Consider the following 24,431-nt stretch of genomic DNA (forward strand, 5'->3'; position numbering starts at 1 on the left):
TGTATACCACTATACATAAAGAAATAAAAGTGGTTTGCGACAATAGAACCATTCAATGAAACCATATAACTAAAAAGGTGGAAAGATGCATTATTAAACACAGGCCTGACAAAATAGAAAAATTTCCAGTAGGTGTTCAACGTTTGGCATAGAAGACACCTGCTTAATAATAAAAATGTATGTTCATTTGAAGATCACAGGCTAGCTTACAACTTAAAAGCACAAGATACATAGCATAATATCAAGAAAGCGAAAGCTTCCAAGACACATTTAAAAGGCCAGACGTTGTTTAATCAGCCAAAGGCTTGTTTGGAGATTGCTTTCTCCTGACCCCTGAATTGTCCTCGCCTGAGTCTCTGTTGTTGGCAGGGAGTTCCACAGGACTGGGCCAATAACTAAAGGCTCCGTTTATTGTTGTTGTGAAATGAGCCTCACCAACGTGGGGAATGACCAAAGGAGCGCCTGTAGAAGATCTCATGGATCAAGCTGGGATAGAAGGGTTCAGGCAATCCCTGCGGGATCTGGGCCCCAAGTTTGTAAATTAGAATCGTAGGATTGGAACATACCACAAGGGTCATCTAGTCTAGACCCAGTCCTGACCTCTGGCACCACCCATGCCGGTAAAAGTATCACAATAGTTTTGAGGCTGGGACCCCCCCCCCCAAACCCTAGGCAATTAAAAAATTGCAGATTATTTGAGATATGAAGGAAGAAATGCCAGCTGCAGAATAATTCCGGGGCTATCGTGTGCAAAAGGACCTGGCCAAGCTAGGGCCATTAAGAAACCACCACGTCTTCAGTTCTCCAAAGGAACACAGGCCCTAATAATAATAATAATAATAATAATAATAATAATAATAATAATAATAATTTATACCCTGCCCATCTGGCTGGGTTTCCCCAGCCACTTTGGGCAGCTTCCAACAAAAAATTAAAAATGCATTAAAACATCAGTCATTAAAAACTTCCCTAAACAGGGCTGCCTTCAGATGTCTTCTAAACGTCAGATAGTTGTTTATTTCTTTGACATCTGATGGGAGGGTGTTCCACAGGGCAGGCGCCACCACCGAGAAGGCCCTCTGCCTGGTTCCCTGTAACTTGGCTTCTCACAGTGAGGGAACTGCCAGAAGGCCCTCGGTGCTGGACCTGAGTGTCCGGGTAGAATGATGGGGGTGGAGACGCTCCTTCGGGTATACTGGACCCAGGCCATTTAGGGCTTTAAAGGTCAACACCAACACTTTGAATTGTGCTCGGAAATGTACTGGGAGCCAATGCAGGTCTTTCAAGACCGGTGTTATGTGGTCTTGGCGGCCGCTCCCAGTCACCAGTCTAGCTGCCGCATTCTGGATTAGTTGTAGTTTCCGGGTCACCTTCAAAGGTAGCCCCACGTAGAGCGCATTGCAGTAGTCCAAGCGGGAGATAACCAGAGCATGCACCACTCTGACGAGACAGTCTGCAGGCAAGGTGGGTCTCATCCTGCATACCAGATCGAGCTGAGGGTCAAGACATCTGGGGATCCTGTGCAGGGCTCAGCAGGGACTGGGGTGGCCTGTAGCAGGAGGGTGTTCCCGGCTGCCGTGCAATTTGATCCCTGAGACCCCTGAAATATCTGAGCAGCATCTTACCCCGGGGATGTGCTTCCGCGTGGGCCGGTTTGGCTTCCGCGTGAGGGATCTCTCTCGCTCCCTCCCCAGCTCAACCTCTCGGACGCTGTCAAAGTAGGGGTGCTGCAGGAGCTGCTCGCAAGTAAGCCTTTCCGCAGGATCCATGTGGAGGCAGCCCTGCGATAAGGAAAAAAAAGCAAAGAGTCTGGAGGATGCAGACACAAGCCAACCGTGGCTCAGTGGCAACAGTGCCTGCTTCCCCACACAGAAGGTTCTGGGTTCAATTCCAACCTGGGAATGTCGGCTGCCTGAAGTCCCAGGCATTGATGAGGCAGATGGACTGATCACATCTCCCAATATAAGGCGGCTTCCTACGTTAAGAACGTAAGAACAGCCCTGCAGGGTCAGACCAGTGGCCCACCACCTTTTCCTAAATCCTGATCTCACCTTGGACAACCAGATGCCACAATGGTGTAATAAACAAAAATCTGCCCTTATTCCCTTATGGGGAACACAAGAGCCCTTATAGAGTCCTTACATGGGTTCCCTATTGGTAGGAGAAAATAACAGAGGCCAACCAGAGAATATTGAGAAGCAAAGTAGCTCGTTAACCTGATCTCTATTGAACTGTTGCAACAGGGTGCCCCCCCCCCCACACGCAGGAAAGTAGGAGGAACCCAGAACCAAGGTGTGCCCACCCTTATATAGACATTTTAAATTGCCCGCCCTGGAGTCCAAGACCACCTCTAGAAACATCATACCTACATCACAGAAGGGGTGTAGCCCAAGACCACCCCCAGATACATCATACATACATCACAGAAAGGGCGGTCTACAACAGAAATCTGAGTGCATTGTTTATCTCCTTTCTGGCATTTTACCTATTAATGCTCACTTGATTGGATTGCCTGGGGAGCCTGGCCAGTCTTTTGTATTGATAAATACTTAGTTCCTGAGCCAGGTCACAGGCTCACCCAATTCATACACAGACATACCCTTAAGACAGGATTTGTGAATGAAAAGACAATGGGGAGGCTTTTCCATTTTCCTTCGACCTTGCAGAGAAATATCTGAGGTCAATTTGGGAGGGACAAAAAGGTTTCAGGACTTTTTCTGTGGGGTTTTAGACATGCGGTTTAGATATGCAATTATGAACATTTATCTCATATATATATATATATATATATATATATATATATATGCTTTCGTAGATTTTCACGGGTACAGGAATGCAGGTTTTCCCGTGTAAAAGTTGGGGTGTCTAGGCGACGTTTCGACGAGGTCTCACTCGTCATCTTCAGGCTGGTGCTTTCGGCTTCTTGTTACTGGAACAGAGCAGGATCTCAGTGTTTGAGTTCCTATAAATACTGTTGAGGAGGTGTGGTGTATAGCCTCCAATGTTCTGGGCAGAGAGGAAGTTCCCAGGCTAGTGTGCCTTTTCTTCTTTTGTTCCTTAATTGCTTGAGGGATATCTTGAGTGATTTCTTGAGTGATATCCTGAGTACCACTTAGGTGGGTCATTAGGTGTGGATTAGTTGCTAAAGCCTTTGTGTCTTGACCTCTTGAACTTTGTGAAGAGTTTTTCTGAGAAGATGGCTGTACTGCACTTAGTTGTGCTCTGGCTTGGCTTCGTGTATAGGGGCGAGCTGTGGTTTTGTGGCCTGTGCCAGCCAGATCTGTGTAGGGATTGCAGGGGGGTGCAGCATCCGGAGGTGCCACCATGGTTTGGCTACTGGATGGTATCTGTAATTTATCTGTGGAGAGGGTCTGGGTTTGGGTTTGGTGTGGTTGATTGGTGATGGCGTTCTGTGTGCCTCTGGATCTGGTGTCAGTTTTTTGTGGGGAGGGCTAATTTCCAGATGTCTGGCAAGCGGGATGTGTCGTCACGCTTGTTCATGTTGTGAGGGTGTTTCTCTATCTCGATGGCTTCCATGATTATTCTCTTGTGGTGATGTTCCATGTTAGAGAGCAATTTGGAATCTGCAAAATTAATTTCGTGTCCTGTTTCTTTCATGTGTTGGAAAAGAGAGGAAGTTTTTTCTTCTTTTTTGACGGCATTCTTGTGTTCTGCGATACGTGCATTTATTCGTCTGTTTGTCAAAACAGCCTTTTGCGTGCATTTATTCGTCTGTTTGTCAAAACAGCCTTTTGCGCCAACCAAAAGATAGCCAATATCCTCAGAAACCCCAAGGATAAAATCCAGTTGGAAAACCAAGGGGTCTATGAAATACCCTGCAAAGTCTGCCCAGCCACGTACATTGGACAAACAAACAGACGAATAAATGCACGTATCGCAGAACACAAGAATGCCGTCAAAAAAGAAGAAAAAACTTCCTCTCTTTTCCAACACATGAAAGAAACAGGACACGAAATTAATTTTGCAGATTCCAAATTGCTCTCTAACATGGAACATCACCACAAGAGAATAATCATGGAAGCCATCGAGATAGAGAAACACCCTCACAACATGAACAAGCGTGACGACACATCCCGCTTGCCAGACATCTGGAAATTAGCCCTCCCCACAAAAACTGACACCAGATCCAGAGGCACACAGAACGCCATCACCAATCAACCACACCAAACCCAAACCCAGACCCTCTCCACAGATAAATTACAGATACCATCCAGTAGCCAAACCATGGTGGCACCTCCGGATGCTGCACCCCCCTGCAATCCCTACACAGATCTGGCTGGCACAGGCCACAAAACCACAGCTCGCCCCTATACACGAAGCCAAGCCAGAGCACAACTAAGTGCAGTACAGCCATCTACTCAGAAAAACTCTTCACAAAGTTCAAGAGGTCAAGACACAAAGGCTTTAGCAACTAATCCACACCTAATGACCCACCTAAGTGGTACTCAGGATATCACTCAAGAAATCACTCAAGATATCCCTCAAGCAATTAAGGAACAAAAGAAGAAAAGGCACACTAGCCTGGGAACTTCCTCTCTGCCCAGAACATTGGAGGCTATACACCACACCTCCTCAACAGTATTTATAGGAACTCAAACACTGAGATCCTGCTCTGTTCCAGTAACAAGAAGCCGAAAGCACCAGCCTGAAGATGACGAGTGAGACCTCGTCGAAACGTCGCCTAGACACCCCAACTTTTACACGGGAAGACACCCGAGGACACCAAAACCTGCATATATATATATATATATATAATATAACGTTACTTTTTTTATTTCAATGGGAACGGAAGGCTTGCAGAGGTTTGCAGAGCTGACAAAAAAAGGGGAGGGAAACAGCCCATGGGTGCACAAAAGACCCCTCCAACCCAGCAGGATTTAGTGGGCATAGAATGTGAGCTGACTTTGGGGGAGAAGGGAGGGGGAATTTGGGAGACAGTTAAAGTGGAGCGGCCAAGCAGAAACACTCCACTCTGTGAAAGCTTCCTTCCAAGTTGTTTACTCCCCTTTCCTGGTTTGCTTATATAAAAAAGAAATGGACAAAGACTGCCGAGGGCTTGGTCAATCATCAACTTAATTGCAAGCTGGCAGCGGAACTGGCGTGCAAAGCAGCGAGTTCCAAATGGCCCTCTCCAATGAGCGTTAGGCAAATAAAATGGAAATGGATGGTTAAACTTGCCAAACTGGGTTTCAGTGAAGAAGGTTAAGCAGGGATGAAGGCAAAAGAGCCATCTCAAAATGCTAGTGCATTTTAATGTGGATGGTAAACCTGAAATCTCGTCCCGCCGTTGGGGACTGAATCTGGGACCTTCTACATGCAAAGCAGCCTATTGAAGCCTGGCCCACCCTCAAAAACCCGCAGTACTTGCTCACCTTCATGAGTCCGAGGGCCGAGTAGGAAATGCCTGGGAATTTCATTTCTAGAGGCTCCTGGGGGGGGGGAAAGGAGGACAAAATAATGAGCATCACAGAGGTTCCCTCCCCCCTTTCATGTTTTTTTCCAGTTCAAAAAAAACTGAACACAAAAAAATACCGTATTTTTCGCTCTATAGGACGCACTGGACCATAGGAGGGGGAGAACAGGAAAACAAATTCTCCCCCTCTCTGCTCAGTGCCCTTTCAGCGAAGCGGCAGGAGAAACGGAGCCCCTTCCATTTCTCCTCCCGCTTCGCTGAAGGGGCGCTGCGCAGAGAGGGAAAACTGTGCAGCGCCTCTCCAGCGAAGTGAAGCCTGGAGAACAAGAGTGATCGGTGTGCACCGACCCCTCTCGCTCTCTAGGCTTCAGGCGGCTATCCGCAAGCCTTCGGAGCGCAGCGGGAACTCCTGCTGCGCTCCGAAGGCTTGCGGATAGCTGCCCGAAGCCCCCAAGCGCAGCGGGAGTTCCCGCTGTGCTCCGGGGGCTTCAGGCGGCTTCAGCGAAAGCAATGCGTAGCCTCCAAAGCGAGGGGGGAGCTCTCCCTCTGCGCTTTGGAGGCTTCGCGTTGCTATCGCTGAAGCCAAGGAGCCTGCATTCGCTCCATAGGACGCACACACATTTCCCCTTAATTTTTGAAGGGGAAAAAGTGTGTCCTATAGAGCGAAAAATACGGTAGTTCTATATTTGAAGAACTCGCTCCCTGGACAGGTCAGAAAGCAGAAGCGCCAATCTTGCCCCTTTGGACCTGGAGACCTTCAATTTTCTGCTGCGTTTCCAAAAGTGATCCTCCCCTCCCAACCACTGAAATGCGGGTGCAGATGTCCCAATTGCCAGCGTCTACGTGTCTCCGAAGCCACGTCCAGGAGCCAGCCATTCCACTGAGCTGGTCGCTAGATCCCAGACAATGGGCCTCATCTCCAAGCAGCCGAAAACAAAAACGCAATCCTTTGCCTGGAGACGCAAAAAGGCCTTAAAAAGCTAGGAAGCGGAGGAGCCTCCTGTGTCTTGTTTGCAACAGGACTTGTGCAAGGCGGGGGGGGGGGCTTTCTCACCATGCTTTCTGGGTCTGGAACTCTCACCCCACTGAAGAACTGGTTTGTGCTGAAGACTTGCTGGTGCCTGGGAATGAGGTCCCCTTTGGAGAAGAAGGAAATCGAATCACACTCAAATCCGCATTTGTTCTGCATTTCTAATAACTCAGGCTTTTAGTGTGGCAGCACCTAAACTTTGAAACTCCCTGCAAACTTCCTTGTTCAGACCTGCCTGCCCAGATGTTTAGAAAGCGGAGGCGAGTCTTAATCCGTTTTTAGTCTGTTGCTCTTACAACTTATTCCCCGAACGTCTTAACTTATTGTCGTTCGTTTTCCTTCTTGACAAGTCTACTGCTTTACCTTGTTTGTAAACAGCTTCCAGGGGTTTCTTTCCGCAACAAAGCAGCGGATAAATTTCATGAAACAAATAAATAAATTCAAACATTCCTGCTGGCAGCAGGAGTATCTTAGTATCTTGGGGGGGGGGCAATTGCTCAATGTGGGGTGCAAGACGAACCACGTATGTTTATGCAGAAGCATCGCCGCCAAAGCAACCAGCCCCAAACTTGCACCTTAGCCAAAAACAGGCATTCCTACACATTTCCTCTGCCACATCCCATCACCCTTTTTTCTAAAATCCTTCCTGTTTCTAAGGAAGACACAAATAGCACTAAACAAGCTTTCAGTCCCACAAGTGGATCTCCCCTAATTCCCAGCTTTTTAAAAGATCCATTTGCTGGATCTTTGCTGCGATGCAAAAATCAGTTTGGGTCAGAGGTGGGGAATTCTTCTTATGGAAGCTCCTGCAACCAGCTGATGGCTGGGGGGCGTGCAAAGTGCAGTCCAAGATGGATCTTCGCAGGAGACTGCAAAACTGCCTTTCAGCCCAGATGCAAATTCCCCTGCTCCACATCTGGTGGGAGGAATGGAAGTGGCTTGGCCATAAACTGCCCCACCACCAGTCTATCCTCCATTTTTTTTGCCAGAAGCGGCTTAGTCCTTTATTAGGCATAGCAAACTACACATTACAGTGGTGCCTTGCAAGACGAAAAGAATCCGTTCCGCGATTCTCTTCGTCTAGCGGTTTTTTCGTCTTGCGAAGCAACCCTATTAGCGGCTTAGCGGCTTAGCGCTATTAGCGGCTTAGCGGCTATTAAAGGCTTAGCGGCTTAGCTGCTAAAAGGCTATTAGCGGCTTAGCGGCTTAGAAAAAGGGGGGGAAGCGGGGGGAAAAATCGCAAGACTTGCAAGACGTTTTCGTCTTGCGAAGCAAGCCCATAGGGAAAATCGTCTTCCGAAGCAACTCAAAAACGGAAAACCCTTTCGTCTAGCGGGTTTTCCATCTTGCGAGGCATTCGTCTTGCGGGGCACCACTGTATCAAACAGTCACCGTGTACAAATTGTGCAAAATACGAGCTCAACATAACAAGGTTTGTCCCGGTCAGATCTTTAACTCCAGAGAAAACCAATTTGCATAAATAATACAACACAGTGGTACTTCGGGTTAAGTACTTAATTCGTTCCGGAGGTCCATTCTTAACCTGAAACTGTTCTTAACCTGAAGCACCACTTTAGCTAATGGGGCCTCCTGCTGCTGCCGCTCCACTGGAGCACGATTTCAGTTCTCATCCTGAAGCAAAGTTCTTAACCTGAAGCACTATTTCTGGGTTAGCGGAGTCTGTAACCTGACGCGTATGTAACCTGAAGCATATGTAACCCGAGGTACCACTGTACAGCACTACCGAATCCCCAATCAATTAAGAACCACTAATTCTCTTTATAATGACCCGGTCTTTCTACACGGACAGCACTCAAAAATTCAGCCAATATTAAAGTAATTTGATCGTTCCTGTCTGAAAGCAGGTCCTGAACCGCTGATGGCAAAGAAATCAGTCTATGCAGTCTGCGCGGCGCTCCCTCTAGCTGTTCTGGCTGCACAGCCTGCATTCACTCCCTAAGATGCACACACATTTCCCCATACTTTTTAGGAGGGAAAAAGTGTGTTTTATAGAGCAAAAAATACGGTATCCTCTATTGCCGAGCTGATGTCCTTGCATGCAAGAAGCCACCTCTGATCCCCAACTCAATTCCCACTTGGCTCATTATCCTGCACTGTGAAAACCCAAATGCTAAGGCAACTGGGCAACTGCTGCTCAGCTTGATGAAGAGGGAAGGAGGCTGGTTTCTCCATCTTCCATGGGTGTCTTACACTTCCACGCACCCTTTCCAACAGTCTTCTCCCTGGCTAACCTGTCTCTCTCAAAACAGTGTGCAAGCCCTGTGCCTTATAGTGGGAGTTGTGCAGGAGATATTCCAAATGGGCCACGCGGGAGACACCTCAGGCTGCATTCCCATGGCAGTGTATTTTGGGCTCACTGTCAATGGAAGTCTACTCAATAGTGATCCAGAGTGGATTTCAAGGTATAGTTAGCAGAGTAAAAACTTGAACACATTGCAGGATTCCCCAAAAATAGACCAGAGGCAATTTCATCCAGCAGAGCTTTTGCTGCTACTGAAGGCAAATGAGCAAAATGGTCGCAAATCTAATACATTCAGGACTGGCACCGTCCCTAAGAAATCCAGTTGCAGAAGACTTAACAAACTTACAGCTACTTAACTTATAATAAGTCTGAACCTTAATGCTGAGCATACTACCAGAAAAGAGAGACAGAAAGAGAAAGGCTCCTTCTGGCCTTACTTTTATAAAGAGATAAGAGAACCAGTTTTAACCAGCAGTACTCAGTTTCTCTGAAGGTATATAACCCAAACAATCATGAACTTTCTGCCTGCTTCTCTCACACAGAGAAGCTTCCGGAACCCTCTTGAATTAAGTAGAATAGGAAAGATCTCTACACATCAGATCAATACTTTCTGCACTAAGGAATGCAAACTGACACTCACGACCACCCCCTCCGTGTTACGTTTCGCATGACGCGTGAGCTTTCGCACGCCATAAAACCCTCTTCTAGAGCCATAGTGGAATATAATGCAGGTTTGGTTCTCTTTTCTCGGTTATTTGCTTCCGGCGAAAATCCATTTGCAAATGGAAACGAATGCCATAATTGCATTTTATTCCGCTATAGTTCCACTACCTTCCACGGCAATTACCACGGAGAGGAGAGTGAGACAGATTGTAGCCAGCTGCAGTCAAGAAAAACACCTCTCTGTTTCCTTGGCACCTCTCAAGGACTTACCCAACGTCCTTCTGATCAGGTAAAGCTGGTCCACGTCCGATTTCCCCGGCCACAGAGGGATGCCGGACAGCAGCTCTGCAAAGACGCAGCCGATGGCCCAGACGTCCACGGGGGGGCCATACTGGGTGTCCCCCACCAGCAGCTCGGGAGACCGGTACCACCGAGTGGCCACATAGTCTGTGTAGTAATCGCTGGGCCCAGCTGGATAAGGGAGGGTGGGAGCAGGAGGTGAGAATCACACACAAAAGGTGATCTATATCCAACAATCGCCCCGGAAGGGTCAAGGTTGCTAGAGGAGCTCCTCCCTTTCCCGATATATTCCTTCTTTGCTGAATTTTGTTAATACATTCCAAGGATTATATAGGGAAAGTAGATGCAGGGAGAGCCATGACCAGTCACTTAGCAGATAGGGAAACAGAAACTGTAGCGATAAATAAAGGCACTTACTGAGGATGCGAGCAAAGCCAAAGTCACAGAGTTTGATGACAAAATGCTTGGTTATGAGGATGTTCTCTGGTTTCACGTCTCTGTGGATGCACTGGAAGCAAAGGAAGAGCTGTCAATGTGACAATTAAGTAGAAAGCTAGAGGCTTCACCTTATTTAAAATTGGGGGTGGCAAATGGGGAGCCCCAGTTAGGATCTGGCCCTTGATGCAATCTGGGCCTGCCTATTATTATTATTATTATTATTATTATTATTATTATTATTATCATGTTGAAATGCCCCCATTTATTTGTAGGGGGAAGGAAGAAAAATGGTAATAAACAGAAACATTCCACACTGTAATAGTTCCGCCCCCCCTGTAACTAACATATGAGAAAAGTACCGTATTTTTCGCTCTATAACACGCACCTGACCATAACACGCACATCGTTTTTAGAGGAGGAAAACAAGGGAAAAAACATTCTGAATGAAACAGTGGATGTATCATTTTTGTGCTTCATGCTGTGGCCACAGACATGTGATCTGATGGTGAATTTGGGGTGACCCAATGCAAAGATCCTGAGAATCCCTGTGGATCCATGCTTTGTAACCACGTTTTTGCACCATTGCAGCCCCAGGCAACAGTGGGTGCGTGATTTTTTTGGTGCAGGCTGTAGCCATGGACATGCTATGTGATCTGATGGTGAATTTGGGGTGACCCAATGCAAAGATCCTGAGGATCCATGTTGATCTATGCTTTGTAACCACATTTTAAGTGGGGAGGGAAGGAAAAACAAAGAAGGGACATGAGAGGGGTGTGCAGAGAAGCAGCTGGCTAAGAATGCTGGAGAGGGATTTAACGGGTGGGAGGCAAAAGTTCCCCCCCCCAAGCCAGCCATATCTCTCTCTCTCTCTCTCTCTCTCTCTCTCTCTCTCTCTCTCTCTCTCTCTCTCTCCCTCTCCCTCTCCCTCCCCCCCTCTCCCTCTCCCTCCCCCACTCTCTCTCCCTCTCCCCCAGCAGTACCGGAGCACAGAGACGACACTTTCCCCTCTGCTTGCCTGGAGGGGAGGGGCTTTCCCTGCTCTTTGTTCCGTTTCAGCAATCACAGCAACGAAACAGAGGAGGGTGGGCAGTAAGACCCTGAGGCAGAATGCAGGAAAGCTGCCACTTCCTCTTTTCGGGTTTCCCTTCTCCATGACTCGCGATTTGACTTTTGCTTGATTTTTTGGCTCCAGGGACCACACATTCGCTCCATAACACGCACAGACATTTCCCCTTCCTTTTTAGGAGAAAAAATCTGCGTGTTATAGAGGGAAAAATACGGTATTTATTTATAGAGGCAGTCTGTACTGCCATATCATAAAATATCAAGGTGGTGTGCAATATTCAAAGAATCTTAAGTTTTGTTCTCCACATTCCCAGAACAGTTTGTGGTTGTTGTTTTAAACAACAACAACACCATCCTCATGAGAATTCATCAGCATTCTGGTGTGGGTTTCTAATATACGCAAGTTTGTAAGCAATTCTGTCCAACACGCTAAGTTTTGCAAAGCAATTTCCCCCTAAAACAATGCACTTTTGCATGCTTTTTAAAATAATATGTGCATTTTTATGAAGGCTTTATCCTAGTATCTGCATTTCGCACAAAATACTTGGCCGAAGAGCTGCACTGCAAGGTTTCAGAGAAGTGCAAAGTTCAAAGGGCATCTGCTTCTGTCTGCTAATTGTTTTGGAATGTGTGACTTAGGTAACCCCCCCTTTAAATGCAAAGCGCCAACTTTCTCCCTCTATCCCTAGCAGGCCCCACCCCTTTCTTCTCCCTTCCTTTGCACCCCAGGGGGCTGCAAGCGGGTGGGCAGGCTGCTCTTGCCAGAGGTCTGATCTGATCGCTTGCAGAGTGACTCCAGCACTGGCAGCCAAAGGAAATAGGGTTAGGGAGGACAGATGGTAGGGGAACTGGAATTGCAGGTCGGTTGTGCTGACGGCAAGACTTACGTTGTGCTTGTGGCAAAAGTTCACTGCCTGGAGGGTCTGCCAAGTGATGCTTTTCACGAGGTGCTCCGGGACTCTGCAAAGAGATTTAAAAAGAAGAGAAGGAGAAGAGAGCTTGAAATTCCACAACCGCTTGACACAAGTCCATCCGCAAAGGGAAGGGATGGTGACAGGTTGTATTCCTGCACTGGGTTTGTTGTTTAGTCGTTTAGTCGTGTCCGCCTCTTTGTGACCCCCTGGACCAGAGCACGCCAGGCACTCCTGTCTTCCACTGCCTCCCGCAGTTGGGTCAAGCTCATGCTGGTAGCTTCGAGAACACTGTCCAACCATCTCATCCTCTGTCGTCCCCTTCTCCTTGTGCCCTCCATCTTTCCCAACATCAAGGTCTTTTCCAGGGAGTCCTCTCTTCTCAGGAGGTGGCCAAAGTATTGGAGCCTCAGCTTCACGATCTGTCCTTCCAGTGAGCACTCAGGCCTGATTTCCTTCAGAATGGATCGGTTTGATCTTCTTGCACTCCATGGGACTCTCCAGAGTCTCCTCCAGCACCAGAATTCAAAAGCATCAATTCTTTGGCGATCAGCCTTCTTGATGGTCCAGCTCTCACTTCCATACATCACTACTGGGAAAACCAGAGCTTTAACTATACAGACCTTTGTTGGCATGGTGATGTCTCTGCTTTTTGGTCAAAACTCTCCACTATGACCTGTCCATCTTGGGTGACCCTGCACGACATAGCTCATAGCTTCTCTGAATCATTCAAGCCCCTTCGCCACGACAAGGCAGTGATCCATGAAGGAGTATTTTATGTTACTTAACATAATTCACAGACCCACTCAACAACAACAGCAACAAAACACCTCTAAGCAGGAACCTGAAATACCTGCGATGAGCCATGCTGGATCAGGCCCCAGGCCCATCAAGTCCCGCATCCTGTTCTCCTAGTGGCCAACCAGGTGTCTATTATGGGAAACCCGCAAGCAGGATTCAAGCGCAAGAGCCATCTTCCCCTTCCTGGGTTCCCGGCATCTGGTATTCGGAACCATTGCTGCCTTTGACTGTGGAGGGAGAGCCTAGCCATTGTGGCTAGCAGCCACTCACTGAACATGTGCTCATGTGCGTTGGAAATAAACAGAGCTGTCTTGCGCAATGTGCAACGAACCTTTGGAACTCCCTGCTGCAGGACCTGCGGTTTCCAGAAACTGGTATTCAAATGCATTGCTGCTCCCAAGTATGGAGCCTGAGCCGAGCCATCGTAGCTAATAGCTATCAATAGCCTTTTTCTGCTCCGTGAATTTGGCTAATTCTCTTTTTTAAAGCCTTCTAGGTTAGTGGCCAGGACTGACTCCTGTGGCAATGAGTTCCATAGTTTAACTATGCACCGAAAACCCCGGTATCTCTCCAGGTAAGTTTGGGGCAAAAGTTAGTCGACAACACTGAGCTAGGTGGACAAAGAGTCTGGCTTTGTATAACGCAGCATCCTCTGTTCACACACAGAGATTGGCCGTAATTTAGTGTCAGAAAACTTGCTTTGAATGCAGAAGGTCCCCGAAGCTCAGAGAAGAAGCTGACACAACTTTTAAAACTTTTCATGTGAACAGAATCAGCAATTCTGAAACAATCGTGCGGAGGAAAACTGGGTGATAAAAATGACAAATGAAAGGGGAAAGGGTTCTCGCAGGCGCCGGAACCAGTGAAAGTCACAGCAGCTGCCCCTGTGTGACTTTTAGGAGACGGTTTATTGCCCGCATACTGCAGGCAGTGAAGGAGACCCCCTGGCAACCGCTTGCACAGGACCACCCTTGCCCCGTTCCCCCAGAGATGGGGTCTCATCCATGGGGAATCCAAAAACCATGTGTCCCACAGGATCGTGGTTGTTTTTTAAAATGTTGTACTTGTCCAGTCCAGTCTCAAGATTTCACAGCATGTTTGGGACTTTTTTTCTGCCATGTCCTGAAGATTTAAAACGAAAATCATTTAAATGCAGTTCTTTTCACGATGGCAGCACCCCAGAGGGCAGGCCCAGTTCTGAACCCCTCACTCCCTGAAACACAGGTTGTGTTTGGCTGGAGTCTGTGGTTTGCTTGATTCTCGGAGCAAAAACGCTGTTGAGAAGGAGGCGTGATATAAAAAGAGACTAGATAAGAAATATGCAACTGTGCGGTATAAGGTAATTGATAGATAAAGTACAGTGAGATTAATTGGAAGTCATTTTTAATTTCTTTCTTTATAAGTTTTATAACTGATTTTAGTATCGGGAGTATAAATGATGTTTGTTATACTAATTTTGTTGTTTCTTATATTGTGGTTGTTTGTTTGACTTCTTCATTATTTGTTCGTTTGATGGTTGTTTGTTTGTTTATTTGTTCGTTTGTCTGTCTTCCCATAAATGTATTTATTTTAAATCATTAAAGATATACGAGAGAGAGAGAGAGAGAGAGAGAGAGAGAGAGAGAAAAGGAGGCATGATAATGAAAGCTCTGGGCAATTCCATTTTGTCTGCCTAAAGGTCTCAATTGGCCTCCAAATGGTTGTTGTAGTTGTTTAGTCATTTAGTCGTGTCCGCCTCTTTGTGACCCCCTGGACCAGAGCACGCCAGGCACTCCTGTCCTCCACTGCCTCCTGCAGTTTGGTCAAAATCATGTTCGTAGCTTCGAGAACACTGTCCCACCATCTCGTCCTCTGTTGTCCCCTTCTCCTTGTGCCCTCCATCTTTCCCAACATCAGGGTCTTTTCCAGGGAGTCTTCTCTTCTCATGAGGTGGCCAAATTCTTGGAGCCTCAGCTTCACGATCTGTCCTTCCAGTGAGCACTCAGGGCTGATTTCCTTCAGAATGGAGAGGTTGGATCTTCTTGCAGTCCATGGGACTCTCCAGAGTCTCCTCCAGCACCAGAATTCAAAAGCATCCATTCTTTGGCCATCAGCCTTCTTGATGGTCCAGCTCTCACTTCCATACATCACTACTGGGAAAACCATGGCTTTAACTATACGGACCTTTGCTGGCAAGGTGATGTCTCTGCTTTTTAAGATGCTGTCTTCCTTGCCGTGGCGAAGGGGCTTGAATAACTCAGAGAAGCTATGAACTATGCCGAGCAGGGCACCCAAGATGAACAGGTCATAGTGGAGAATTTTGATCAAACGTGATCCACCTGGAGGAGGAACCGGCAAGCCACTCCAGTGTCCCTGCCAAGAAAACTCCATGGACAAAGGCAATAGGCCTCTTCTTACATTCTTAAAATATGGTTACCAGATTTTTTTCAGTGAATCTGGGACACTTTTTTTTTTTTGGAAGCTGAGTAGCAACAGGGAGTCAGTAGTGGGGATGGTGAGGCAAAAGACCCTGGGCCCAAGCACACATGCACCCTGTGAAACATAAATGCACAGTTTTTAAAAAACTGGGCAACAGCCGCCCGCCAGGAAGTGCTGAGCCCCCCCCCCCCCCGATCAGTCAAAACAAAGGGGGAAAGGGGCAGGAGATCACAGAAGACACATCATATGGGGACTTCCGGAGAGGAAAAATGGCGGGCGCCACGGCAGCGAGCAGCTCCTGAAGCCAGCCAGAGCCAACTGCGCTACCAGGCTGCTGAGGCTGCCGCTGCCATGTTTCCCAGGGACAGATTTGCAAATCTGGGGACGTTCAGGGGACGGAATTTGTCCGGGGACAGAGTTGCAAATCCGGGGACTCTCCCCAGGAACCAGGGACGTCTGGTAACCATAACCCTATCTTAAAACAATCAAACCGCAGCAACAGTAAGTCAAAATCGTCTCTCCCCAGCACTCACTGAAGCTTCATTAACGTGTGACCCCGAAATTCTGCACCCCACCCCAAACTGATGTCAAAGTTTTGTGCTATAGTTTTGTGCCATTTTGTGCTGCGAACTCCACATTCCGTGCTGCCCCTCCAACCGAGTATAGTGGTACCTCGGGTTAAGTACTTAATTCGTTCCGGAGGTCCTTTCTTAATCTGAAACTGTTCTTAACTTGAAGCACCACTTTAGCTAATGGGGCCTCTTGCTACCGCTGTGCTGCCGGAGCACGATTTCTGTTCTTATCCTGAAGCAAAGTTCTTAACCCGAGGTACTATTTCTGGGTTAGCGGAGTCTGTGACCTGAAACGTATGTAACCTGAAGCGTATGTAACCTGAGGTACCACTGTAATTGATAAAGCAAAAATGGGGTCGCAAGTTAATTCCCCCAAATCCAGTCTTGACTGGTTGACTCCAGACAGGTGCCAAAGTTTTGTGCTGGTTTTGTGCCACAAACCCAACTTTTTGTGATGCCCCCGCAACTGAGCAATTGCCACGCAAACCAGGGTGACGGGTAAAGGGCCCCAAACCCAGCCTGGTCCAATTGGCTCTAAACTGGTGCCAAAATGGTGTGCTTGTTTTGTACCGGTTTGTTGACTGAGAGGGATTACAGGGGAGTCACACCAGGGACTAGCTACTTACCCCCGTGGGTTCTTGTCCAGCTCATGGAGGACTGTGTGGTCGCAGTATTCAAAGACCAGGTGGAGCTTCCTCTTCCTTCGGAAAACCTCCAAGAGGTTGACCAGGTTGGGGTGTTTCAGTTGCTGGAAAGGACAGGAGGGCATTCTAAGACAGGGTTACCAGACGTCCCCGTTTCCCGGGGACAGTCCCCGGATTTGCGAATAAGTCCCCGGACGAATTCCATCCCCGGAATGTCCCCGGATTTCATCTAATGTCCCCGGGAAACGCAGCGGCAGCAGTCTCAGCAGCCCAGAGCAGTTGGCTCTGGCTGGCTTCAGGAGCTGCTCAGAAGTCCCCACATGATGGTGGTGCAGGGGCTCTAAGATGCAGCTTCCAGGCTGCCTCCACCTTCCCTGACCCCAGCAACTAAGCCGTGAAGGGAGGCTTCGTGCTGCCTATCGGAGCAGCCTCACAACTCCTACTTGTGTGCAAGCAGGAGTGGGGCAGGGATCTCTCAGCTGGGAAGGGAGGCTTCACGCTGCCTATCAGAGCTTGTGTGCAAGCAGGAGGGGGCAGGGATCTCTCAGTTAGGCAAAGAGAAGCCTCCCTTCCCAGCTGAGGGCTACCTGCCCCCTCCTGCTTGCACGAAAGTAGGAATGGGATTGGGGCTGTTCTGATGGGAAGGGAGGCATCACACTGGCTGAGAGATCCCTGCCCCCTCCTGCTTACACGCAAGTAGGAGTGGGATTGGGGCTGCTCCGATGGGAAGGGAGGCATCACGCTGCCTGAGAGATCCCTGCCCCCTCCTGCTTACACGCGAGTAGGAGTGGGATTGGGGCTGCTCCGATGGGAAGGGAGGCATCACACTGGCTGAGAGATCCCTGCCCCCTCCTGCTTACACGCAAGTAGGAGTGGGATTGGGGCTACTCCAATGGGAAGGGAGGCATCACGCTGCCTGAGAGATCCCTGCCCCCTCCTGCTTACACGCAAGTAGGAGTGGGATTGGAGCTGCTCCGATGGGAAGGGAGGCATCACGCTGCCTGAGAGATCCCTGCCCCCTCCTGCTTACACGCAAGTAGGAGTGGGATTGGGGCTACTCCAATGGGAAGGGAGGCATCACGCTGCCTGAGAGATCCCTGCCCCCTCCTGCTTACACGCAAGTAGGAGTGGGATTGGGGCTACTCCAATGGGAAGGGAGGCATCACGCTGCCTGAGAGATCCCTGCCCCCTCCTGCTTACACGCAAGTAGGAATGGGATTGGGGCTGCTCCGCTGGGAAGGGAGGCATCACACTGGCTGAGAGATCCCTGCCCCCTCCTGCTTACACGCAAGTAGGGGTGGGATTGGGGCTGCTCCGATGGGAAGGGAGGCATCGTGCTGCCTGAGCCTTGCCGCCACTCTCGGCCCTCCTTCTCCGCCTTCCATGGCTGACCCACTGTGCACCGCTTCCCCACCACCACCACTGAAGAACCAACCACTCAGGGGCTGCCCAGGCTCAGGGAGAAAGGAGATAGAAGCCTCAGAGGAAGGGGAAACGTGGTGGTTGAGGTCAAGGTGGCGGCGGCAGCCCCTCTGCCACTGCCATCGCTGCAGCATCAACGTCCCAAACGTGTAGTATTTATTTATTTATTTAAAGTGTCCCCGGGTTCATTGAAAAAAATCTGGTAACCTTATTCTAAGAGGTCTGTGGATTGAACCCGTAACCAAGGAACTATCTGCTGCTGCACTCTTAAGACAATAAATAAGATAACAGCCGCAGATAATAACCTCAGTTACAAGCGCAGTACACTAAAATTAGCCGAATGCACACTGGAATAAATAGGTGGCTATTTGTTGTTATAATGATTAGCTGGGTATTTCTCTCTTTATGGCTTGAAATTCTTTCTTTTTTTAAAGTGCATTGCACTCTACTTCGTGTGGGCCGAGACCCTGAAAAGCAGGCTGGAAAACTAAAGTAAATCTAATAAAATAAAATGTAAATAATGTTCACCCTTTTTTTATTCTAACAACCACCATGTGAAGTAGCTGAGAGAGAGAGAGAGAGAGAGAGAGAGAGAGAGAGAGAGAGAGAGAGAACACAAGCATGCTCAGGTCACCCAGTCAGCTTTGTGGCCAAATGGAGACTTGAACTCAGAGCTCCCTGGTCAAAGCAAGAACCCAGAGAGGGAAAAGAGCTCTGAGCATGTGCAAAGTGTGCAAACCACAGCTCTTTCTCCACAAAAGATCAGAGCAGAGGGGAAGTTCTCTCAGCAGACTTGCGTTCCTTGCAAATATACACACACAAAACCCCAAACCCAAACCCTGCATTTCTTAATTCCATCCTTTAAACAGCTGCAACGTTGAGTCTGCAGGTCAGTTGTGCATTGACTTTTTTTGCATTCTTCTGCTGGGGTTAGCAAGTCCGTTTTGCTGTTTTGCATAGAAATGGATGGAGAAAAATGCTGGAGGGCTTTCTTTCCCTTCCCTTTCCTTATCTTCGAGTTGTGTAAGAATAATTTTTTAAAGTGTATGAAGAAAAAGGAATAGGGAAGTTGAGAGGCCTCACTAAGAATTAAGTAAATGCTTCCATTTCCATGGAAAATATTTATTTTATATATATATCAACAATTTGCATACCACTTACCGTAATTACAACAATATCTTAGCAATATATGAGTAACTAAAGACAATAAAAATCAGTTAAAACCACATGCCCTCCAATATCTCTATGATGAAAATAAGGACGTCCTACTTAATAACAAACAACAACAACAAAATTATGAAACTCCCCACTTGGCCATGAACCTTAGGCCAGTCACTGGCTCACAGGGTCGTTGCGGGAATTAATTGAGGAGGAAGAGAAATGTGCAGGCCCCCTTGAGCTCTTTGGAGAAAAAGGAACCTTGATGGCAGAAAGTGAGGAGGAATTAAAGAACCTTTTAATGAGGGTGAAAGAGGAGAGCACAAAATATGGTTTGAAGCTCAACATCAAAAAAACGAAGATCCTAGCCACTGGGCCCATCACTTCCTGGCAAATAGAAAGGGAAGAAATGGAGGCAGTGAGAGATTTTACTTTCTTGGGCTCCATGATCACTGCAGGTGGTGACAGCAGTCACGAAATTAAAAGATGCCTGCTTCTTGGGAGAAAAGCAATGAGAAACCTAGACAGCATCTTAAAAAGTAGAGACATCACCTTGCCAAAAAAGGTCCGTTAGTAAAAGCCATGGTTTTCCCAGTAGTGACATATGGAAGTGAGAGCTGGACCATCAAGAAGGCTGATCGCCGAAGAATGGATGCTTTTGAATTCTGGTGCTGGAGAAGACTCTTGAGAGTCCCATGGACTGCAAGAAGATCACACCTCTCCATTCTGAAGGAAATCAGCCCTGAGTGCTCACTGGAAGGACAGATCCTGAAGCTGAGACTCCAATACTTTGGCCACCTCATGAGAAGAGAAGACTCCCTGGAAAAGACCCTGATGTTGGGAAAGATGGAGGGCACAAGGAGAAGGGGATGACAGAGGACGAGATGGTGGGACAGTGTTCTTAAAGCTACCAGCATGAGTTTGACCAAACTGCGGGAGGCAGTGAAAGACAGGAGTGCCTGGCGTGGTCTGGTCCAGGGGGTCACGAAGAGTCGGACACGACTAAACAACTAAACAAAAACAAATGGGATGAATGAAAAACGAAATGAATAAGTGAAATCTTTCCATTTTAAACGTGGGCATGAATTGCCGTGATGCTGGCCTCTCTCATGTATCAGTTTTTCCCTTCCTCACTTGCAAACTCCATTCTCCAACAAACACGCCTTTTCCCCTTTGTCAGCTTCAGAAACCCAGCTTTGATTATCTTAGTCTTTAAAGTCCCTTTTAATGCCCAGCTCAACACAGAGCTGCTAAAAACATCACAGCAAGGAGGAGGAGAAAGGACTCTTGGGCTCCCTGCCTCCCATATATTTCAAAACCCATCATTTGCATCTCAAACAGAGAGAGAGGGGGGGGGGGGAGAAAAAAGGAAGATAAACAGCGGGGCCTCTTTAATCTCCCTGATCCGGGCTTCTGTGTGCCACTGGGGCCTTTGTCCTGCAAGTGTTTACACGGCTGAAAAATGACTGATCAGGAATCCCATTTCCCCCTGCTGAACGTGCAGCCGCCTGAGATGTCGGACAAGCCCTTCCGTTGCTCAGCCCTTCTCCGCTTCTCAAACAAACAAGCTGTTACTATTGACCGAGAAGGTGTTTTCTGAGAGATGGCGGAGCAGCAAGCCCACACTTGCCGGAACCAACCCAGAGCGGAGGCTGGCAAACGCTCCCTACTCGGCCCCATCGCCTTTCTCGTTTTGTTGACCGACGGGTGTATGGCCAGAAGGCGCATTTGTCACCCGGGAGCCTGGCCTGAGCTGCTGCCACTGCCACTTTTGGGTTTCTCCTCAGGCTCTAGAGACGCACACCCATCTTTCCGCAAGAGGGTTTTGGGCACTGGGAAGAGCAGACCAGGGAAGAGGAATCTGTCGCCCACGAGATGCCACTGGATTCCAGTTCCTCAACATCTGGAGGGCCAAAGGTTCTCACTGAAGGAAGCTGGTTTCCATCAAGACACACAAACCGGTCTGCCAAAGGGAACCACCAAAGTCTTTAAAATCAAGCATTAATTATTATTTGTGCTGAGGATGGTCTTACACAGTCAACGTGTGGGGCTACCTTTGAAGGTGACCCGGAAAGTACAACTAATCCAGAATGCGGCAGCTAGACTGGGGACTGGGAGTGGCCGCCGGGACCACATAACACCAGTCTTGAAATAACTACATTGGCTCCCAGGACGTTTCTGAGCACAATTCAAAGTGTTGGTGCTGACCTTTAAAGCCCTAAACGGCCTCAGTCCAGTATACCTGAAGGAGCATCTCTACCTCAATCATTCAGCCTGGACACTGAGGTCCAGCTCCGAGGGCCTTCTGGTGGTTCCCTCGCTGCGAGAAGCCAAGTTACGGGAACCAGGCAGAGGGCCTTCTCGGTAGTAGCGCCTGCCCTGTGGAACGCCCTCCCACCAGATGTCAAAGAGAAAAATAACTACCAAACTTTTAGAAGACATCTGAAGGCAGCCCTGTTTAGGGAAGCTTTTAATATCTGAAGGACTATTGTATTTTAATATTGTGTTGGAAGCTGCCCAGAGTGGCTGGGGAGGCCCAGCCAGATGGGCGGGGTATAAATAATATATTATTATTATTATTATTATTATTATTATTATTATTATTATTATTATTATTTCGGCAAGAGGGTTTTGGGCACTGGGGACAGCAGACTAGGGAAAAGGAATCTCTCGCCCACGAGATGCCACTGGATTCCAGTTCCTCAACATCTGGAGGGCCAAAGTTTCCCACCGAAGGAAGCTGGTTTCCACCAAGACACACAAACCGGTCTGCCAAAGGGGATCACCAAAGTCTTTTTAAAAATTAAGCATTAATTATTATTTGTGCTAAGGATGGTCCTACACAGTCAACGCCATTGGCATCTGCAAAGGCTTTCGGGTGGGCACACCGATTCATACCGTCAGCGCAAGTTCCAGAGCTTCCTGCTGAACTTAAGAACATAGGAGAACCCGCTTAAAAAATAATTAAAGTATTGATTTAATTATTGATTAAATAATAATTAATTAAAAGGAACAACATCTGATATTGACCCCAGTTTGGGGGAAGGCAGGCTTAGCTGATGCACTTAACTACCAAGCCGGATTCAAGGTTTTTGTATTAATTTACAAAGCCCAGAACAGCTTAGGACCGGGGTGTCTCAGGGACCCCCCCCCCCTGAACCCTTCTATCCCAGCTCGATCCTTGAGATCATCTGCAGGAGCACCTTTGGTCACTTCCCAAGCCGATGAGGCTCATTTGACAATAACAAGAAACCGAGCCTTTAGGGTTATTGTCCCAGTCCTGTGGAACCCCCTGCCACTAGAGACTGAGCGAGCCCCTTCTGTGCCAACATTTAAATGCCTGCAGAAAACATTTCCATTCTGCCGGGCTCTATCAGGCCTCAGGTGTCTCTGGAATGGATAGAACTTTGATGCAATCAAGCAAGAGGTTGGATGGGTACGACATACATTTCAGGGGGTTGGGATGGATGACCCTCGGGGTCCCTTCCTGCTGTACAATTCTGCGCTTCGACAATAAGCAAATTCCTGCGAACGGCCGAATCTCCAGCTCTTAGCTGATGGGCAGCGACTCAAGTTCTGTGCCAGGGTATTGTATACGGAAGACTTATGGCAGGCATAGCCCACGGTGGGTAACGGCCGTCACCCACGGCAAATCTTGCACCAAGGAAACGGCGACTCTGATGCGGCAGATAAAGGTTATGCAGACATCTGCCGGCCAGAAGAGCGTGTCCTTTGGTTTAAGAGTGCAAGGCTGATGAAAAAGCAACAGGTTCTGATTGCAAAGCTTCTTGCTTGAAATTATTATTTAAATGATGAGATATTTATTTATACCCCACTTTTTTTCCATGACAGGGACCCAAGGCGGCTTACAGATAATAATAATAATAATAATAATAATAATAATAATAATAATAATAATAATAATTTATTTATACCCGCCGATCTGGCTGGGTTTCCCCAACCACTCTAGGTGGCTTCCAGCAAAGCATTAAAATACAATAACATAAGAACAACAAAAAACTTAGGTGGGGGGAACCATTGATAGGAAGCCCCAGAAACAAGACTGCACTGTGACTCCCCAGGAACTATCTACGAATTTGTCCAAGGACTGGCAGAAATCAGTGTGTTCACACCATTATGGCAAAGCTACTTGGCATAAACAAACACCAATAATAATAATAATAATAATAATAATAATAATAATAATAATATGCAGAATGTATTTTAATAATAATAATAATTTATTATTTATACCCCACCCATCTGGCTGGGTTTCCCCAGCCACTCTGGGCGGCTTCCAACTGAATATTAAAAACAGTACAGCATCAGACATTAAAAACTTCCCTAAAGAGGGCTGCCTTCAGATGACTTTTAAAAGTAAAATAGTTGTTTATTGCCTTGACATCTGATGGGAGGGCGTTCCACAGGGCGGGCGCCACCACCGAAAAGGCCCTCTGCCTGGTTCCCTGTAACCTCACTTCTCGCAGTGAGGGTACCGCCAGAAGGCCCTCGGCGCTGGACCTCAGTGTCCGGGCTGAACGATGGGGGTGGAGACGCTCCTTCAGATATACAGGACTGAGGCCGTTTAGGGCTTTAAAAGTCAGCACCAACACTTTGAATTGTGCTCGGAAACGTACTGGGAGCCAATGCAGATCTCTCAGAACTGGTGTTATGTGGTCCCGACAGCCACTCCCAGTCACCAGTCTGGCTGCCGCATTCTGGGTTAGTTGTAGTTTCCGGGTCACCTTCAAAGGTAGCCGCACTTAGAGTCCGGGAGATAACCGGAGCATGCACAGCTCTGGCGAGGCAGTCCGTGGGCAGATAGGGTCTCATCCTGCGTACCAGATGGAGCTGGCAGACAGCTGCCCTGGACACAGAATTAACCTGCGCCTCCATGGACAGCTGTGAGTCCAAAATGTCTCCCAGGCTGCGCACCTGGTCCTTCAGGGGCACAGTTACCCCATTCAGGACCAGGGAGTCCCCCACATCCGCCCGCCTCCTGTCCCCCCAAAACAGTACTTCTGTCTTGTCAGGATTCAACCTCAATCTGTTAGCCGCCATCCATCCTCCAACCGCCTCCAGGCATTAATTTACAGGCTACCATTTGCATAGTCTGGGTCATCGACTAGCCTTGCGCCTGTGACACAGTGCACAAAGGGAGAGGGTGGTAGCTAGCCCATTCTTCATGCAGCATGTAGTTAAACTGTGGAACTCCCTGCCACAGGAGGGAATTCTGAATACTATCTGCTGGAAACCCCGGGAGGGGGGGGGATTGCTCTTGTGTTCGAATTCTGCTTGTGGGTGGCCCCTGT

The 24,431-nt window shown here is 48.0% G+C and overlaps 1 protein-coding gene across 3 annotated transcripts in view; it reads right to left on the minus strand.

Moving 5' to 3' along the window:
• Positions 1 to 24,431, minus strand: part of CDKL1 (cyclin dependent kinase like 1) — a 32,945-nt gene that overhangs the window by 2,741 nt on the left and 5,773 nt on the right. For all 3 annotated transcript variants that reach the window (XM_077934673.1, XM_077934613.1, XM_077934642.1), the window contains exons 4-10: positions 16,522 to 16,643; positions 12,081 to 12,153; positions 10,108 to 10,198; positions 9,661 to 9,861; positions 6,489 to 6,571; positions 5,394 to 5,450; positions 1,626 to 1,781 (exon numbers count right to left, since the gene is read on the minus strand). In XM_077934673.1, the coding sequence (XP_077790799.1) occupies positions 1,626 to 1,781; positions 5,394 to 5,450; positions 6,489 to 6,571; positions 9,661 to 9,861; positions 10,108 to 10,198; positions 12,081 to 12,153; positions 16,522 to 16,643 (783 nt within the window). The remainder of the gene's footprint in view (positions 1 to 1,625; positions 1,782 to 5,393; positions 5,451 to 6,488; positions 6,572 to 9,660; positions 9,862 to 10,107; positions 10,199 to 12,080; positions 12,154 to 16,521; positions 16,644 to 24,431) is intronic.

This window comes from Podarcis muralis, chromosome 1 (genome assembly GCF_964188315.1).
Source record: "Podarcis muralis chromosome 1, rPodMur119.hap1.1, whole genome shotgun sequence".
NCBI lineage: Eukaryota > Metazoa > Chordata > Lepidosauria > Squamata > Lacertidae > Podarcis > Podarcis muralis.